Source organism: Stegastes partitus, unplaced genomic scaffold, assembly GCF_000690725.1.
Source record: "Stegastes partitus isolate 25-593 unplaced genomic scaffold, Stegastes_partitus-1.0.2 Scaffold130, whole genome shotgun sequence".
Lineage (NCBI taxonomy): Eukaryota > Metazoa > Chordata > Actinopteri > Pomacentridae > Stegastes > Stegastes partitus.
Genome location: NW_007577861.1, coordinates 341,553 through 362,636, shown reverse-complemented (window position 1 = coordinate 362,636; position 21,084 = coordinate 341,553). Strand labels below are relative to the sequence as shown.

Sequence of the window (21,084 nt, the reverse complement as noted above, 5' to 3'; positions counted from 1 at the left end):
CAACGAATCTAAAGAAGACCTGCTCACAACTCGACTGTGTGTGTGTTGTGCGTCATACCGTAAATCGCGATCCTCCTCTCCATGAGCATCTAGGTAAACAGAGCCCCACAGACAGAAACGATGTCCACGGATGATGATGATGACTGAGGCGTTTATCAGTAGAAAGATGCCCGTAGCTGTGCCACAATGTTTCGAGTGCTACAAACAGACACGCAACAAATAAGCTTTGCAAAAACACAACCACGACTCGAACAAGCAGCTGAAAAATGGCAACTTCTATTTAGGTGTACAATAAGGCTGAGTTGGCTCTCACATAGAGCGCTTTAAAGATTATAAATTTTGGCAATGCTTTAAAAACATTAGGAAACTTACCAAAACACATTCACAGATACCCTGCTGTTTGCAACACGTGCCTTTGAGGCACGCGAAAGCACCACAAACAAGGCAGAGTGCAGGGTCTTTTGGCACCTTTTTGCAGGAAGTGCAGGCCTTTCTGTGATAGTACTGGAAGATGATATTGTAGTTGTCGGGTAGTTGGAGAAGGCGAGGGGCTGCCCACTGAGGATCCTGGATCAGCAAGGTCTTCAGGGGAGAAGAAAGACACAAGTAGGTGAGATATCTAGGATTCATGGCACAGGATTACCGTGCACTAAAAATTAATCAATATTATCTGGAGCTGTTTCCTAGTCGGGGCTGCATGTTCTTCCCGTGCAGCGTGGGTTCTCTCCGGGTTCTCTGGCTTCCTCCCACACAGTCCAAAAACATGTTGAGGTTAATTGGTGATTCTAGATTGTCCGTAGGTGTGAGTGTGAGTGTGCTTGGTTGTCTGTCTCTAAGTGTAGCCCTGTGATAGACTGGTGACCTGTCCAGGTGAACCTGCCTTCACCCTGAATCAGCTGGGATAGACTTCACGACCCTAGTGAAGCTTAAGGGGTGTATAGATAATGGATGGATGTTTCCTAGTCTTCCCTAAGAAGCTGCCCAAAAATTTAATGTTGTAAAAAAAAACAAAAAAAAAACTGCATTTTCTCAAATAACCGCTTGAGGTGAGGACCAAAAGTGAGTCAATAGACCCCTATGTTAAACCGTCTACTTCACAGCACGACAAAATATGTTTACAGCCTGATTTGAAAAATAGCTTTGGTCACTATAGCTAATTTTCCCATTTCTGACAACTTCACAGGCTGTTCTCCAATTTAGATTGATCACAACTTGAAGTTATGCATAATTCCAGGCATGGCCCCTCTGAGTGACGGGTGGGGACTGTGCATGGCTGACCTCAGCTCCACTCACGCTGCACCTCTTGGCTCATTTTTGGATTGGCCTGGAGTTAGGAGGAGTTAGAGACTATGTGACATCACGGAGGGTTCGTCCATCGTTATATACAGTGTATGATCTTCTTTAAGCTCACAGACTCTTGATTGCAAGACTCATCTTTGGCTCTCTTTGAACCTCTAAGGCTAAAAACTGATTTGTTGTAAGCCTAAATTGAAGGTCTCTTCACTTCTGACTTTTTACGGTGTCCTTCGTTGGAGTAATAATAAATAGTGTTCTATGTAAAGAATTATGTCGACACAATCTAAACTGATATACAAGACACCTCTCGTTTTCACCAAATGATGTACAACCCCCGCAGATTACTGCAGCGCCAAATGACGAGGGTGTAAGGCACACTGAGAGCTGTGCAGTCCCTTTCCAGCCAGAGCCACAAAGCAGCTATGAACCTTGTCAACCAAGGCTGAAACTAAATTCAAAATGTCAATGACACTTTAAATACAGCAATCATTCACAGGACATTAACTTCCAAATACGTGCTTTGAGTTTTTCATCGCTGTGAGAGTATTTAACTTTTTTTAAAAGTCTAAAGCCTATTAACTAAAAAAAAATAACTAAACTGGTAATTGTTGTTTTATAGGAACCTTCCATGCTTTTTTATATGACTGTATTCAGTTCGTATATATTTAGTGAAATTCACAAAAGTACCAGTGATTGCTCAGCTTGCATCTGAGAGAGCCCCGTGACCTCAGCACACCACTGTGTCACCAAGTCAAAGGCGCCGACTGCCCACTCCAGACATGAGGCACTGTGCACGGTGTTGGATGGCTGAGGGGCTGAGGGTAAGAGCCCTAAACACACAGCCAAGGACGAGAACTCCTCTTCCTCCTGAAACAAGACAAGAGAACAACTGGTGAGTTCACTCATACCTGGAAACAACAGGAGGCTCTAAACCCTTGTCTATGAAGGAGCCAAGACGCCTCACGTCTTGTAACGAGGCACCGATCTCGCTGAACAAGATTTCATGTCATCATGAGAAATCAAACAAATTTACAAGCAAGACGTGGGCATTCTTGCTGCAAGGGCACAAGGTTATGTTTGGTAGTTTCAGTCGGTAGGATGACGTTTATGAGAACACATACCAGGCAGCCAGTTAGGTTGTCTCCGTAAAGGTGGTGCTGCAAAAGGCAGGAGAGGCGAAGGAAAGGAAGGCAGAACTGCTGAAGGCTGAACTCGATAGACTGTGGGGACCACACACTGGAGCTCAGCTGGAGAGGGGAAACAGCAGTAACACCTGATCAATACCCAGCCAACAGCTTGCTGATAGAACAGTGATGTATATCTCCCCTGGAGATTAGTAGAGATATTAGACCATTGTCTCTCAGGATAATGGCCAATTTATTGTTAAAGAGAAAATGAAAAAATAGAATAAAGTGCTGGAAGGAGGGAGCGTGTTATCCTGAAGGTACTTATGTTCTAAAGTGCTAAACAGTCATTTTAGTGTCTCACCATTGTTGTTTCTTCGGCGTTCACCTTGTAGACACTCTTGTCCTTTGAGAGCTCACTGATAACATGACTGAGCAGCGCTTCAAAAGACTTCTCAGAACTGGCGGCGTTCTGTGGCAGAAAAATCAATATGCAGAATTTCACAATGCTGACAACACGCAATGAAATATTAGAAGATGTTCCTTTTACTCCAACATATACTCTTCCTCGGGGGCCAACAGACATATGCTTTTACCTCGAGAGAGGAGAACATTAATCCAAATTATTTCTCAGCATTCCCTTTCCATACTGTTACATTCTCTCCAAATACCAATCTCAGTCCAAGCTTAACAAAGCCTCTCTCTATTCATAGGAGAAGGAAAATAGAAAAACTGTGGTAAACCTTCAAAAGATCAGTATTACAGTGTGTTGTAACATCACTATTTAATCTGCATGTAAAGAAAGTTTTACTTTCTCCAAAAAATGCTGAAGAAGCGTAGTCTGAGGACCAGATGATTCTGGGAGCTCATGTTTCATTTTCTCTGGCAGCATGCGTCTGGCCTCCCTCCTGCTCACACAGATTTCCACCTGGCATTGTCCCCGGCCAGGCTTATCACAACTGTTTATCTAATTTGTGGCAGGTTTGATACAATAACTGTACGGTGGAGCACCAACGCTGGCACTTCAGGAATGTACATCGCACGTTTCGTTGGTCTGATTGATTGTAGGTCTATCCAATAGCATGCAGGAGCATTTTTGGTTTGCATCCAGTGATACTACCTTTAGGAAAACCGAAAAACAAATGAGCACAGAAGCTTCTGTGTCCACTGAAAATGGCACCAGTTTTATGGATATGGATAACTGACCTGTTAGGCCAAAAACTAACAAACTGCCCTTGAAACAATTAAAACCAGTTAAGATGATCACAATGCCGAGCTGGATAACAAAGTGAAAACAAACTAGAAATTCAGTCTGATTATCAGGTTGAACACAGCACCCCTCGGCGTTGACACTCCAATTCTTAGAAAAGCTTTCAACACACATTTCATTCTTTGTTTTTGCAATGGTGGTAGAGAATCCCAGCTTACAAATTGATCCAAAATCTCCAAGAGGTGTTTTGCTGAATCATCAAAGGATAGTGAAGACCCCAACAGAATATGAGTCGCTCAATTTTGAACTTAATACATCAGGATGTGACCTGTCATGTCCTATATAAGGGTATCGTTCAGGTTTTTCCACTGATTTATTCAGTTTTCTTTAATTTGCCAGTCATTTGAAGGATTTCATAGACAGATAGCTCTAATAATATCGCGCATTGACTACTGCAACTCCTCACTGGCAGGCCTCCCCGCATCCACAGTCAAACCTCTGCAGATGATCCAGGATGCAGCAGCTCGTCTGGTTTTCAACCAGCCAAAAACAGCACGTCCCCCCGCTGTTCAGATCGCTTCACTGGCTTCCAGTTGCTGCCTGCATCAAATTCAAAACCCTGACACTTGCTTACAAAACCAAAATGAGAACAGCTCCCTCTCACCTGAACTCTTTCATTCAGATCTACACTCCCTCCTGCTCACTACGCTCGACCAACAACAACTGCCTGATACAACCACCGCCACAGGCCCTGGGTTGGTTGGTTGGCTTTTTTTCTTTTTTGTTTCCGGTTGTTGGACCGGTTTCCCAACTTTTTTTCATTTTTTTGCTTCCTTTTCGTTTTTAAGGAAAGGCTTACGGACCAGCTCTTCACTGAACATCTTTGCACTTGACAGACTGAAAACAAACAAACAAACAAATAAAATCCTATGACCTCCCACATAGCCTGCTATTGGCATCAACGCCCTATCACACTTAAATTTGTTCTATGGCACTTATCTAGATTGTTTTCTCCTGATTAGATCCTTGCTTGTGTTGTATCTGCTCTCATGTACGTCGCTTTGGATAAAAGCGTTTGCTAAATGAATTGTAGAATTGTAGCAGATACTTGCAGTTTCTTGCTGACAACACACATGATGGCCTGTATCGGCTTTAGAAAGTCAGTTAGACATTTAATGACCCTTAACCAAGAACAAAAACAAATTGAAAAATAAAAACATCTATGCATCTCTACATCCACCCTGTCAGTTTCTGAGCATATAAATGCCACATGACTGAACGTCTGTATTGCAAATCAGAATGCTTCACCTGGGAGTCTCCACAGTCGTCCTCCTCTGCATCAAATGTATTGCACTATATACAGACTATAAAGACTAATGCAGAATAAGTAGAGGACAACAATTCTTTCCTTAATATAACATCTGATAAGCAGTAAAGGCATTACTGAATGAGTGTTCTGATAAAAAATTCAACTGGTTTGGCTAGCATGTTATATAGAAGAAACACTGCATGCATTTATCAAGCTGAAGGTGGTAGAATATAAAACAGCAGCCTTATCTCGTCGGCTGTCCTTTGTCATAGATTTATAGGGGAGGAATTTCAAGTCTACTGATTTGCCTCCTCTCGGCTCTGATTTTTCTTCCGACTGCATCTTTTTTTTCTCTCTCTTTTTTTTAAAACTACTTCAATTTAATTACAACAGCGCTCGGCCAAATATAGATGCTGTTCTCACTGTGTATTTGAAATCCATGTTCATGGAAGCTTGTGAACGCCTGCCCTGTTGTTCATGACAGTGTACTGCGAAGATACACATCCACACTTCCATTACAGATGGAAACACCCTAAAGAGGAGGGTTTCAGCTATTTGTCTTAGACATTCAAGCCAGCCACTCACTAATACAATCTTAATAGACTGAAGACAGATAGCCAATTAATGCAACACTCTCCAGCAACGCCACTTTTCCAGATAATGAAGATTAATACTGTCGACTGTGGAAATCACATAAATGAAACCGGAGGGCTTAATACGACTCAATAGCAAGTTGCACACAATGATTTACTGTGCGGTAAGCTGGTTTTTGGGGGAACAATCGGAGGAATCAACTCGTTCAACAAGTAGGAAATGCCAGATTTTTAACAGCTTTTGCAAATGTTTAGTATTAGAGGACCAGAAAATAATGAAAGTTGTCCTCAGACAGCTGTTTATCAGTACGCTAGGGTTTATGCTGTCATAAGAGCTGGGCATTATCTTCACAGTATGACCATCCTGCTGTGGCTCTAACATACTAGTGACAGGCAGTGATGCACTGACTACAGAGACCAATGAAGGCAATCCACACAACAAGAAACGAATCAGAAGCAAACAAAAAAGCACAATCTCAACTATAAAGAATAAATATTAATACAAAAAAAGGTAGTCAGTATAATACATTACTAAGAGAGAAGTCAGAACCTTCAGGTCAGAACCTGTTTGCTGGTATATATAATGAAAGCCTCTGAGCATTGCACAGTAGGGCTGAAAGGAAAAGAAAAAAAATCCAAAGTATGGTTTGACCGGTATCAGTCAATATTCAGCAATTCTCCAATTATCTGTATAGTTATAAAAATGTTAAAAAATGATTCCCAATAAAATAAGTTAGAACCCAGCTTTGGCTCTGATGTCACTGCCTCTCTTTATCTCTAGTCAACACTTTCTGGGCTAAAGCGATGTCCAATCCACAGCACGATCTGATTGGTTAAGCTTCACAAGTAATAACCTATCAATGCTGAATGATAAACTTATGAGAAGTTCTCCTGTAATTAAACATGTGAAAAAAAGGTATTGCAAAGAAATTTTGTGGGGGAGTGTATGTTATTCTAAATTTTGACTTTCGTTTTAATTTTTTCTGCAAATATTCCCTTTCAATTATCTGTGATCACCTTCCTTAATTACTAATAATCAGTATTAATATCAGAACTGAAAAAGAAAGTAAACCCCCAACTCAAAGACGTATGTTTGACACTTGAAAATATAACGTAGGTAAAGTAGCCTATGACAAGGTCAGGTGTCAGGATACTGTAATGTGGTTTCACTTTTACCTTCTTGAGGGCTCCAGAAGTGCTCCAGGCCTGCCTCTCCTCTGAGCTGAACTTGGTTGACAGAGCAGCCAGAGCCTGAGCGAACTGCAGGTTGTACAGCATCTTCACCACACAGGTGAAGTGTTCTACACAGGGACAGAAGGTGACACTGTGAGCATGTGCTGTTTTGGAAAAATAAAAATGCTGGTTTGAGGAGGATGGCAGAGGCATTGTATTTGGTGTCTCAGTTCAGCATAGAGAGCCTCTCTAAGCAGTGTGCATAATAATTAGCAGAGCATTTCAACTGGAAAATGCAGCCTGAAAGATTTTTAAGTTTGGTTGAGAAAACGACAACAAAGAGTGCAATTTGTTTTCTTTTGCAGGAAAATAGTATCTGACAGCTTCTGTCCTGGTCACAGTGACAAGTGTCTCTACACACAATTAATGGTAAGATTGTAAAAAGCAAACCATTCCCTTTTTAGAACCCACATGTCAAGGATCGCTGGAAACGGATCACGCTTTTCTTTCTCTTTGAAAGAAACCTATTTCAGGTGACCCGATAGCCGAGTGGTTGGGACGCATACCACATCGGCACATGAGCCCTGAGCAGCGAGTCCATGCTTCAATTCATGGTTCCCAGATGTTTGGACCATTTGCTGTGTGTCATTACCCTGATTTCTTTCTCCATATTTCCTGTCTCTCCACAGTCTCCATCACATAAAGGCATAAATGTCCCAAAAAATAATCTTAAAAAGGAAAAAAAAACTCTATTTGAAAACACGTTAGTTTATTATGTTTTGTGCATATTAATTTATGTGCATCTCTCACCTCGTTGCACTGAAAAACATACAACAAAACAGATTTCCTCTATCTTCCAAAACAGTGTAATAAACATTAAATAGCCTGCAGCAGTGATGCGCCATGTGCTATAAAACTATGCCATCTTGAGAACAATCTGGCAATCTTGAATACACTCTAAGTCTTGATTTATGAAAGCACGAGGGATATCTAATCAGCTATAATGTTGACTGTGCACACCGAAGCTACTCTATCCAATAAAGCCACCTTTTCTGTGTTTCTATCCCTGCCACCAATCGACCTAAATCCATCATCAATGAAACGATGTTTGAAGCCAGGTCTTCAGGTGGTCCTCTACATGGAAGACACACAGCGACAAGCCAGAGATGAAGGGCACACAAAGGAGGTGCGGCCCTCCCAGTCGAAACGGCAACAGGAGCACAGATAAGAGGCATGAAATGCTTCTTCCCCGCACTCAGTCCGGATTATGACTGATAATAGGGGCTGTCCTTATGGAGCAGCCACTCAGAAAGTCCCTGCTCTCTTGAGGTGTCATGATACGAAGAGACTGTACCTTTACGCAGAGGCTGTGGCATCGTTAGCACAAAGATAATCAGGAGGGAAGGGACATCTCGGAACAGCATGGGTACTTCAGGTCTCTCTTCATCAAAGCCACTGCAAAAAAAAAAGAAAAGAAAAGAAAAAAAAAAGAACAAAGCTTTTCATTATTCTGATGGTACTGCATGCACTTGGTGATGGGATGTTCTTTTGTCAACTAAATTGACCAAGTTCATGCAAACGGTGAGGTTCACTCTTTAATAGAGAACAAACACCCGTTATAAATATGTTTAATTATGGCAGTACTACTTTTACATACTCCAACCAGCCACAACCTTAAAACCAACGGCATGTAAAGTAAATAAAACTCATCATCTCCTTACAATGCAATATTCTGTTGACTTTACTTTGACATGCTTCGTAACAAGCAGGTGCCACTGAGGGTCCTACCCCTCAACACACAGGACCAAAAGGATCTTCTGCCAACATCCCGCTAACGCTGACACCACAGGTCACCCCCAGAGGTCCACTTCTTATGTCCTGACAGGGCAGATCTGTTTTGGCAGCGCGATCCACACACTGTTAGGCAGGTGGTTTTACAGTTGGGGCTGATTGTGGTGTCAGACACTTTCAGAAATGCACTTTAATGTGATAATGTGATGGCAATTTTTCATGTCAGGCTCATGTTTGAACACACACCTGGCTGGGTTACTTTCACATTAATGTCAACAGCAGTTTCACATTGTGTGCTGTAGCATTATTTACGCTAGTGAAAAAGCTGCAGGAGCACAGAGTTTTAAAAAATAAAAAAAGAGTTTATTTATAGATTATATTGTTCTGTCCAGTAATGTCAACAAAGAAATGCAACATGTCACTTAACATGAGATGCACAAAAATGTATAAAATCAGTTTAATAAACCAGTTTTAGGTTGTGGAGGAGGCTTCTGATTTCACATCATTGTATAAAGAAATGTTCTCCTCCTGCTGAGGGTGGGGCAGAGTAGTTGGAAAACAACAGTCTGACCAACAGCCCCTTCCTGTGTCTGTAATTTTCATTTAAGCCAATTCCATATGAATACATAATTATCCAACTAAACATTTTTATAATAGCAAGAAAAATATTTTCTATTTTCTTGTTTAGTGTTTAACTTAAATGACACAAAACAATGTACTCACTAATGACTTAAATGATGGATCTGATATGAAATTTGTTAAAACTGTGTTTGTGATTTCACCATGAGAAGCAGATGTGAGCATCCCTTATGGTCACTGCGGTTTAAAAGACTTCAACAGCAAAATATGGTTTCAAATCTAAAAGTGATGCAGCAAAAACTCCATCTTTCATCTTCGTGGCTCTATTGTGCCAGGTGCCATATATCGTGCAAACATCTGGATTCTTGTTGTAAACATCCTGTCAAGTCTGAATGAAGTCACGAGAAAGTCACCTATGTCTGAGCAGCAAAAAGCCCTCAATTTAACAGATATATGTAGCCAGCAATGCTACGTAACACATATCTGAAAAGAGCTTTAAAAGGCTACAAGAGCAAAGGTCTTGCTGTGTATATCATTTTGAATTTGCTCAACAAATAAATGGCTTGAAAAGGCCCATTCCTCGTATCCCCCGACCAGCGTCCTTAATGCAGCCCTGGTTACATATTCATATTGTGTGCCATCTTCGTTTAAATTCCTTTTGTTCTGTTGACAATTTAGTGAAGTCTTAGTCTTCACTCTACCCTTGAAAGGCCTCGGAGGTTTGGAACAAGAGGAATTGCACTTAAAGAATAATACCTTCCATTACCAAGCCACTCACCAGTTAATTCCTCTGCGCCTTGGAAGAAAGCTTTAAAGGACAGAGCTTGCAACCCTGCATGCCATCTATAGCTGCACACTGAGATACTGTACTAGATTCCTCTTTGGTTTCTCTAATAAAAATAAGGTGCGAGCAACACTGTGCAGCTGTATAGAAACATCTCTCTATGTCCTATTTAACCAGGCTGGATCAGGTTGACTGCCTAAGGGTGTCAATGACACTGCTCCCTCCCGAAACCCTAACAAAGTATTTTTAAACGGCAAAATAGGACCCCTGAGAATACTGTGTGGCTAAGAGCACTTTCATAGTAACAGGTGTAAAAGCTGTCTTACAACACTAACAGGGAGGAAAGGTTGTTAAAGCTCATCATGTACTGTTAAGTGGTCCAAGTACCTTTTCTTTCTTTTTTTTCACACACTGGTGTCTTAGTCCATCAGTCTTTCCATCCAAACACATGTGTATGAAACAGAATGTTGTAACATATAGTAGTAATTGTAGGAAGACAGTGTGTGTGAATGTAAGAAACTTTGTATTCTGCTAAATACAGGTTTCTGTTGGAGCTATGTGGACAGCTGGGAGCTGAGACACCGCGCTGGAGTGGTGCAGTTGTTCTCAGTACAGTACATTTGACAGGGTCATTTTGCTCTCTGTGGAGTGCCCGGTAATTTACCAGATGCAGCAATTATTGGTATCTATGGAAACCACGCATGGTCCCTTTTCTGTTTTTAGCTCCTCTTTGTGTAGATGAAAAGCTGTTGGGGGGCAGGAGGAAATGGTGGCGTTTAGAGAGAGGACAAAGTGGCACTTTGATTGCATGTTTATGGGAAGGCAACACTGTGGGAGAGACGGTAGAGAGCAGAAGGTATGACTAATGCATGAACAGATTTATAGATTTACTGCTAGTGGAGGTACTTAAGACAGGTCGTCACTTACTCTGCTTCTCTATTTTGTGCAATCTGAGTCAACTTCGTCCAGGGGTTGTAGGCTGAATCGATGCTGTACAGACGCATGTGCATAGCCAGCACATGGAACAGCTGATCTGAAAGAGGTTAAAAAAATAAAAAATAAACACGTCATTGCTATGCTCCAGCGGGCTATGACAGGAACAAGACCAGCAAGTGTTTATCTCTGTGTCTATTGTCACAGCAGCAACCAATGTAGATCAAATGATGAAAGCACTTGACTTGAAGTGACTGCAGGCTAATGCTTGGCTCAGATAAAACCAGGCCAGGCCAGATGGATTCATGGTCGAGCTCGATAGCCTTGAGCAACTCTTCGGTCAGGCCACACCTGTTCGTTGTGAAACTAATGAAACATGAAAAGAGACCCCCTGTGCGCACACAATCTCACGTTCAAACACAGCTTTTAATAGCAGGACAACTCACAGCCTCGATTGTCTTTTTCTGGAGCAGGAGTGTCACAATTACCACAATTTATGGCGTTATAGCAAGCTACAATAGGCGGAAACTAGTCTACTCATTTTAAGCATTAGGTGATATATTTCAATCGTTCTTATTGTCCAGACAGAAATCGTCCTAGTTATCATAATTATAAACATAATCCAAATCTTGTTTAAGTTAGAAATTAAAATTAGCCGTATAGCACTGAAAGCAGGGCCATTAAACCATCAGTTCAATATTGCTGAATCATTAGGTGAGTGTAACACTTTCTGTGCAACTTTTCTAATGAACAACTTTAATTCTATTTGATTTGCTTTGTAGGGAATTATGATGCTATAATGCAGCAATGTGCTTCAAATAATCAGCACTGCAATTTGACTTGTGTGCAAACCATCAATACTTAGAGCAACACTGCCCTCCACAGGTAAAAACAGACACAGCAAGTGTCTGTCAGTCCTTGGTTGCATCCTATCAGTCTGCACTACAGTTTGTTTCTTCACTACCACCCACCCCTTATCAGGAATTAACCAGGAAGAGGCAAAGAAAATAAGGGAGAAAAGTAAATGGAAAAACAGAGAGGTGAATCCAATGAGTGCTGTCATTTCCTACACGACTGTCATGCGGAAATTATGTACAGATCCAAATGTGTATTCCGAGCTTCAGGTCCGCTATCTATTTACCGTTTGTCATGCCAAGCCAATTTCACGTGAAACAGCCTTTTTCCTTGCGTGATAAAAAAATAAAAATAAAAAAAATAAGTGAGAGGAGGTTACTCTGAGAGACAGGCATCGTGACAAGTGACACCTTTTTCTAAAAGGTTTCCATCAGTCTGCTCTGACAAAGTTGCTACAAATCAGTAAAGCAGTAACAGTAAAGCGTGTTACTCTGCTCTCAGATAAAGAGGCAGCCTTTCACGAGTAATAGGCGATGTCCTGTGCCAGAGAGGTGTAAAAGTCCTCAGTGATGAGATGAGTAAACACCGTGGCACTCCACCAGCTAATGGCTGTACTCAGGACTTCTTTATTCAGTCTTATCAACCTCGCTGAACGTCCTGTCCACACAGATGACCTCGCTTTGGATAAATATTCAGCTTCCTCTGCTTAATATGTCCCAACACAGCCACAATTTTAGCATCATGTTATCTATTGTTTTGAATATAGACTAACTTAAGCCAAACACTGTCTTGTGTAAACCATTTTGACCAACTTCACAAATACGTGGCTATTTTCTATAACGTTTGTTCTGATCAGGACCTGAAAATGCAAAAACACAATTGAAGCACTGTCATGAGAATTTAAATACAACAGGCAGCAATATAATCCTATCCCAAAGGCCATGTTGGCAAATCAGAAGTCTTAAAAAAAAAAAAAAATTTCCAGTTCTGGTAGGCTACCAACAATGCCATAATATAGAATAATACAAACAATACTGAAGAAGGGGAAATCATGTGTGGTCTGCTTGTGATGCCTCTGTTCCTCAATATATGGGAAGACTAGCTGTATTTTATGTGTCAGCTTGTAGAAAGTCCTGTTAGAAAGGACTGCACCAGGACTATTCTGGTCACGGAGTTTCTGAGTGCAGCAAAGCTCCATTTTGAGTGACCTAAAACAATGTTTGCATACGGACCTAAGGCCTAAACGCATAGAAAAGCTACACTTTAAATAATATCTGTTTACATATATATACATATATATACACACATAGGTGCTTTGACTTGTCCTAGTAGGTAAAAACACAGGTAATACTATTAATGTGTGACAGTCGGCCAAGATCCTAAAGCCAAAGCTGCTAAAATGAAGTCAGCCATCAACAATATTACTCATCACACCTGTGCTTTTCCTTGAACTGTGACCTGAATGTTTTAAAAATGTCATGAAACAGATCGTATTTCAAGAACTTCCACAACATCACCACATGTTCATTCAGTGCGTCTTGCTGCATGACACAGACTGTATATATTTCATTATATTTATAAAATACTTGATATACAGTCTATGTGGCACACTCATGTTTCATTGCAGGTATTTGCCCTCCCAGGACATATGATCATACAGCGGCATACATGTAAAGTTAGATCAGCCGCATAAAACGTGAGACGGGTCAAATAACACAAATATAGCTGCCAACACTCTGAGTTTACTACAAGTCTGCACGACTGAGGTCAACATGATTTGCCTTTAAACTCCCTGCACAGTAGCAGCCACGCAGTCCCCGAGATTAATTCAAATATTTGCAGTTAACTAAACCAAGGACCGATGCTATTTGAAGGCAGGACTCTCTGGATTTGATTTAGCTCATTTCAGGGGCACTGAAGAGAGCGTGCCTCTCTGGTCAATCGTATCCTCATCATTTGAACACGGGAAGAGTCTGCTGGGAAACAGGCTTAGGGAACCCCACGGGCTCGCACAGTTAGCGGACGTCTGCCGTTTTCCTTTAAATCCATTTCCCTAAGAAGAATGAACACTAATGTACTGCAACTGAGTAAATTTGGCTGTCAGCATGGCTACACGGTTAATGTAGCTCAAAAAAAGGCAAACCTCCAGTGTGAAATCTCTTTTCAGCCACTCAAGGATGACAGGCCATTTCACTGCCGCAGCCGCTACTCTGACAGAACAATTAAACAAATAGGAAATGGGCGGCGGAGTACACAACAAATTTAACTGGCATCACATTCACCTTTCTCCACACTTTCTGTTGCAATTTCTCATCCTTCATTCATATATATTTTAACAACAGATTAAACTGGAATATTTTATGTAATTTATGCTTTCAGTAGCGGATAACTGATGTTGAGCTGTTCCTTGGAGATTGGGCTGAGACCACAGTACTCATCCTGCCCTTAGACGCATGCCCTTGTCAGCTGTGACACAATCAACTAAAACAGCACTTGACCCATTTGTCAGCTTCATTTACCCTGACTGCTCCCTAACAGCTCACCTGGGACAGCATCTATCCTTTCCTGCCATTGCTAATCGACCCTTTGGTTTCTTTTTTTTTTTAAAGGCTTCAGCTGTAACATGGAAGAACGGGTTTGATCACAAGTCAGACAATTTATCACACAGAGGCTGATAGGAAATGATGCAGAGCCACCTGCAGTAATTGTCATCTTAAACAGCAAAACACTTGTGACATTGCACCAAAGGAAGCCCAATGTTTTATTAAGAAAGAAAAAAATAAGAGGGTACAACACTGCAGGCCACTGAAAATACACAGACGCTGCATCATCAAGTGGTTTAGCTGTTTTTCTACACTATCATTTCTATTATACTGTAGACGAGACATAGAGGAGTATTATTAAAGGGAATTAGTCACGTATCTACTGAATGTCTTTCTATTGTAACTCTATGGTTATCAGGTCACAGGGGTTCCACCTAGCATTAAATATCAGATTAGCAGAATTTATATCAAAGAAACAATGATAAAGGTTATAAAAGATGATGAGTCCTTGAATTAAATACTCACTCAGACATGAGCGTTTGGCAGCTGCACTGGCGCCTCCTGAACACAAGTTTCCTCCCCGATGCACAAGTTCCAACTCCAGGTTGGTCCTGAGGTGACAGAACCATGAGCATTAGTAGTCAGCGAGTACAAACAGTTCACCTGGTGCACAATACTGGAAAAACAATGACATTGACGTATTTTATTTTTTCACAATATACACTGTGATATGAAAAAAATACAAGACTTTTCACTGGATAACTTGAATAACCCCATTTAGAAAGAATTAATCGTTCTAGAATGAATGGGGGGATTTCATAGGGGAGTGTATCTGAATCAAAAATTTAAAAAAAAATAAGCTGAAAAAAGCAAAAGGCATCCAAATATTTTTTTAATTTTTTTTTTGCTTTGGATGGCATTCAGATCTAGCTTTGAACTTATCAAACAAAGCTTTATGGTGCTGACTTCTCTGTTTCTTTCTTCTGTTTTTTTGCTCATTTTCCTGCATACATGCAGAAACTACATACGAACAAACTTCACTTCTTGCAAATAAAGTTTGAAAAAAAAAAAAACGCTGTGTATCTTGTAACCAATAAATTGGAGCAAATTTTGCTCAGACTGACTTCTCTTGCAGATTAGTCAGGAAAATGAAAACCATGTCAGCTTTCTTTTTGTAATAGCACGATACGTATAATATAATTTACCTGACTTCACATTGCATCTCTTGCTATGCGAGTACTGCGCATGTGTACATTGCAAAAACAATGCTGATATGATATATTGAGCTTCTCAGCCATTCATCCTATATTCAAGAGATTTTCACTTAGTGCAGTTATCAGTAAAGTGGATGTGCATTGTAATACATGTCACATGACTAAAAACTAACCCACCCATGGACAGTTAAACCTAAATTCACACCCAGATGTAAACCACCTACACATAGCAGACCAGAGATCAAACTGCATTGGCCATTTTTGACAAAAAAAGTGAATAGAAAGCCACCTTCTTGGATAGCACCATAGCTGACAACATGGGGAACTTTTTGACGTCAGTGCATCAAACTGTCCTGCATCCTGTATGACGTTCATGTGTTGCTTCAATTTGCTGTTTATATTCTATATTCTCAGCAATGTGTTGATAACCAAGCATTTGAATCTGGGTAAACTATTTCTTGTTGTACCATTTATCAACGTGCTGCAGACCACGTCTCACTTTTTTGGCCTTTTCAATAGTGCAGAGTCCTGCTTCGTAGTATTATCAACATAATCACAGCCATTATAAACACTTTACTAGGATGTGTGTTAAACAGAAGCATTTCACTGGCTTAAATCATACAGTGTAGCATATCATACAGCATTGGGTTATATTGAGTGTTACATCTGTTTATTACTGTTTGTTATTCTACAGTAAAAGTGAATTATCAGCCAGTGTGTGGGGCAGCTGGAAAAAGACCAAGTTGGAAGCAGTTATTAAACTAAAAGAACAGCTCTGCCTTAGCACTGTATAATTTCCATATTGGTACATGAATTTTAAAAGACCGTTCAGTTTTGGATTGAATTTTTTATTGTATTTGTTTTTAAAACGACACAGTCACAGACACCATCTTTTGGTTCTGTACTGCAGGTTACAAGTGACAAGTGGCTGATTTGTCACTGATAAAAATGATCAACTTTGGTGCAGTATTCCTTTAAGGATGACAGCAGACAGAGTGTGAACATGTGAGAGAGAGACAGTGTGGGTCCTGGTATAAATGGCTCGGTATCATCATATTCTGCGTTTGGTTGCGTAGTCTGCCTCTTTTACCAATTTGATTAGGAAGATGAAAGATGCTGCCTAGTCAAGCCATTTGCCGTTTAATGCGCCTGTTTTGCAGCAGCAACTCCGTATCAAATAAATGACAGCTTTCCAAGACTGATTTTGCACAAGCTGGACCATTAGCATAAAAGCTGTTCTAACCACAGTTCATGCATAATCCCCGATGTGTATTTCCCATGCATATCCAAACATATTTTTCTCCTGCATTTTAATTCCACAATTCCAAAACTGTAAAAAAATAAAATAAATAAACTCAACCCTTTAACAAAATACATAGATGCTGAAAACAGATAGGTATTACTAAAATAAGACTGATCTGGGCCTGTTTTCATTCTACCACTGGCCATTTCTTCCTATGGGCGAGGGAGGAGGGGGCAAATCCTTGGGTTTCCTGGGAGAAAAAGCAATTTCACATAGATAATGCAGCCACGGTGAAGCTCCATCTGGCTTTTGCTGATAAGAGCACCCCTGTGACAGAGGAATTTTCCACTCCTCAGGCAATTTGCGCTGTTCATTGAACTTCAGAGAGCCAACAGGCAGCCAGACACACTCAAGGGATCATTCTGTTCAGGGTGGAGGGCTGAGGGAACCACAGCATTGGGTGGGCAAAAGGTCTGGATGGTTACGCTTCAAGAAGGGCAGAGTTTTTGGAATGGGAGTGGCGTGGAGTCAGAGACCCCAAGGTGAACTGGGGGGCAGTCATTTCTCTTACCTGTGACCAGTCTGTTGAGAAGATACAAATATCTGAGAAAAGGCTGTGTAATTTTTTCTTTCTGGCCTATTCCATTCTGTGTTGTGGCTGAAGGCTGAAATGCAATTAAGCTTTCTGGCCAGAATCAAACAGACATTGCAGTTGCATCATACGCGTCTTTGACCGCGAGTCGACCTGAAAGATAACCCAAGACTATGTAATGCAAAGCACTGCAAAGTATGTGTGAACGGTAAAAAGCAGAAATGGAACTGTGACAGAACAAGCTGAAGAAAGGACACTTGAACATTCTACAAATATTTCTGAGAGGGTGTAATAAATCTATGCTCAATCTGACCTAATAAGTAAAGACAGAGCAAGAGTCAGTACAGTTTAAGTGCAGCCAAAGTGACAAAACCAATACTGCTGTTTGAAAAAGACAATGTCCTTGCAACACTTCCAGGACCAATACAGCAGTTTAATGAGAAGTATGAAGAAAATAAATCAAACACGCCTTCACAGGTCTCTGAGCAACTTACAAAAAATGCAAAGTAATCCATATATTTGGTACAAGTGTGATGTAAAAACTCCAGTATTGAATTTCAGTTCCACTTCAAGGAGCCTTTCAGGAGAAAAAAAACTAAGAAAGTAAGAGTCTGAACACTGAGGAGAAGACCTTACTGTGTCTTTTCTCTCGGACAGTCATTGTTATTCAAGCTGAGGAGCTGACATTAACAGACAAACGAAAGAGCAGACAGGCTTTTATTCCACTGGTCTCTACAGTCAGTGGTGTGTGCAGGTGTGTTAAAAACGTGTGAGGTGGTGCAGAAAGTGGACCTCGAAGACAAAGACTTGCCAATATGACAGAGTCATCGCACACATTTGGAGATGCAGAACAACTTCTGAGGTAGTTGTTTGGCATGACACCAGAAAAAGAACATGACAAAGCAAAGGAACCCTTGACATTATGTAACGTGGTGCTCTGACATCCTTTAATGACACTTATGGTTTTAGAGAGCCAACAATCAGCTGATCCTCACTGCCTAATGGGATGGGGCAGAAGTATTTTATTGCATGTCAACACTATTTTTTTCAACCCAAATCCATAACTTCATTCTTACATGATTTTTTGGAAACATTACAGCAGTGCTTGAGAAAAAAGGCCACCTATTTCAAAACACACAACTCCCACAACTTCACGTTCAACCCAAAGAAAATGGGTTTCTTAGAAATGAACTGAAAAGGAAGCACAGAAGCATAAAACCTGCATGGAAATCAATGTCATTAAATGATTTTCCACCGCATCACTTCCAAGATCTGTCACTATGCGCAGAAATGTAGATCAACTGAGACATAAAAGGGCTTCGACTTTGGGCTCATTTACCTCTTCATCACAACAGCCTGCACCAATCTGTCTATCTGGCACACTCAGGCTTCTTCTCACGAGACTGTAACTGACTCCAACTCTTGCAGAGTACCATGTCATCAGCTACTAAAGTGCTGACTCTCACCTTAACACTCAGCTGCAACCTGTCCCAAAGTTAACGGTCTGTTTGATGAAGACAAAATGATTACATCAAAACACCATTCCTCAGCTGTGCCTGGAGATTCCGTCTATGAAAATCTCAAACAGAATCAGGAACAAAGCAAAAGCCTCGTCTGAAAAACACACAAAGTAAATGGGCAAACTCCCATGACCCCCTCCAGCAGGGTTGGTCTGCATCTAAATCAGATGACAGTGGGCAGCACACCCTGCAGGAAACCAATAAAGCTTAGAGAAAGCTTTACCAGGTGGGACCCTTGTAAGAGCTGTTGCACCACTGAACACACCTCCCAGGGTCATACTGACATTGCACAAAGATGAGAGGCGGACATTCTCAATCTATCATTCACATTCACCATTACCCCGTACTTTTGCACTACAAGTTTGAAAAAAATAGAGATTTTTCAATACACAGTGACAGACCAGTTATCTTTGTACATGGCCTTTAAACACCTCTAAGAGCAAGTGGCAGTGACACACTGTTTAGTTTCATCTCATTAACTCTGTTAACCACTGTGACTCTGCTCTTACCTTGCTACTGAATACATGAAGAGGAAATCGTTGTCAGGGGAGCCAGGGTTCTTGCCGTAGTCCATATATTTCTTCTGGGTGGTGTTCTTGATGTCTTTGATTACCAACTCCATCTCTTTACTCAAGTTGGACTCCGTCTTAAGAGAATGGGAACAAAATCAATTTAAGATTTTCTCTAGAACAGACTGTGGGTTGTTAACCTAAGGTAAGAGAAATATTTCTATGGTAAAATAAACGACTCCAGATCTTAAACATGAAGCAACATTGCAATACAATGACACCAAATTAAAGTCAGTGAGATAAGACAATTCAGGACAGTTAACACAATAACATTTTTGTATCAGTACTTAGATTTCACAAAGAGGCCTAAACAGAGACAACAGTCAATCACAGGAAACAGCTTCCAGCTCTAGTGTCCTTTTGTAAACAGGAACATTCAGTCTGCTTGGCTGAACTGTTGTCTTGAGCAACATCTTCAAAAAAACTCACAGGGACCCATCCTCAAATGAAAAAACAGTCCTCCAGTACAAAACTGCGATAAGCCATCTGAATTGTAACTTCTGTGTTTCACCTTGGAAAGGGGATTTTACAAACATCTAAAGGGCATGTAAAAATCAATATGCATGCAAGAAATGGTTCATCAAACAAAGAACGGGTTTCAATAGATGCTTTGAGCAATGCAGTTTGCTCGTTGCTAAATAAAATGTCTGAATCTGCTTTAAAGTGTTTTTGAGAAAATGTCATGACCACTTAATGGTACAAAGTGTTCTGCTGCAGTAGATCTATGTTCCAGTTTCAGGCCAAAGATCCTATTGTTCTAGGTCCAAAAAGCTATTTGGCCTGCTCCTTCAGTCAAAAATGCTTCGATATGTTGCAGTATTTCAGATTTCTCAGTCTGTTTTCATGCATCCAGCGGTTTCCTGCCAACTTCACGCAGTATGAAAACCAGCTGACAGAGACGTGAAACTACATTTGATTTTGTGAAAGTGACGTGTCATGGTATTACAAAGCAGGGATTTATTATTCATTAATAATACAATGAATTTACACATTGTGAAGCAAAAATAAATGCAATTTATTATGTAGATTTAACACATGTAACACTAAATCTGAAAATGGGTATTAAACTGGGCAAGTACGCAGTGATTGACAAGAATTTGGATAAAATATACGAAACTCAGATGCGGTTCTTTGACTTTTTAGGTGGTTTTAAAGGCTGTACAAGTTTTACAGTACTGTCATTATTTGATTGTGACACTTAATTCATCTGCAAACAAACTTTAAAAATTGCATAAAACATACTGCCAATATAGAGAGAATTTGAAACACTGCATCCATTCATATGTCACACAATCAGCTTGATCATTTCTCAACTGTTCAACAGAACAACAGTGTCTCCAAAACAGAACCTCCCATCAAAGTTCAGCATTCCCTACAATTTGGAGTGAGCTGATTGTTTCTGGTAATTATAATTACTCTCTCTGTCTTCATCAGTCAGTAATGAGTTTACAGTGTGTTTAGTATATACATGGAAACGTATAGGATGCTTTTAATGCTAAAAGTCTGGCAGCATTGTAAAACTTACTGGGAAAAGGCCAAGCTTCTCCTGAAGATCTTCTACCTCCTTCACAAGCATACATGTCTTCTTGTTTGTGGGTGTGTGCCAGGTGCCGGCCTCTGTGCCGCGCCCGGGGCGACAGGGAAGGACACTATTGGCAAACTGTCGACACAGTGGGCACGTAAATTCACCCTTGTCAACAGAGAAACCCTGGAGGACCTGGTCATTCTGAAAGAAAAAAAGACACAAGAAAGCAAA

At 40.7% G+C, this 21,084-nt stretch overlaps 1 protein-coding gene across 2 annotated transcripts in view; it reads right to left on the bottom strand.

The window, feature by feature from the left end:
* The window catches only part of ubr3 (ubiquitin protein ligase E3 component n-recognin 3), a 46,334-nt gene that overhangs the window by 2,112 nt on the left and 23,138 nt on the right, over positions 1 to 21,084 (bottom strand). For both annotated transcript variants that reach the window (XM_008278693.1, XM_008278694.1), the window contains 11 exons: positions 20,854 to 21,054; positions 19,269 to 19,405; positions 14,716 to 14,801; positions 10,787 to 10,892; positions 8,060 to 8,160; positions 6,709 to 6,833; positions 2,785 to 2,892; positions 2,418 to 2,543; positions 1,984 to 2,163; positions 373 to 582; positions 59 to 198 (listed from right to left, as the gene is read on the bottom strand). In XM_008278693.1, the coding sequence (XP_008276915.1) occupies positions 59 to 198; positions 373 to 582; positions 1,984 to 2,163; positions 2,418 to 2,543; positions 2,785 to 2,892; positions 6,709 to 6,833; positions 8,060 to 8,160; positions 10,787 to 10,892; positions 14,716 to 14,801; positions 19,269 to 19,405; positions 20,854 to 21,054 (1,520 nt within the window). The remainder of the gene's footprint in view (positions 1 to 58; positions 199 to 372; positions 583 to 1,983; positions 2,164 to 2,417; positions 2,544 to 2,784; positions 2,893 to 6,708; positions 6,834 to 8,059; positions 8,161 to 10,786; positions 10,893 to 14,715; positions 14,802 to 19,268; positions 19,406 to 20,853; positions 21,055 to 21,084) is intronic.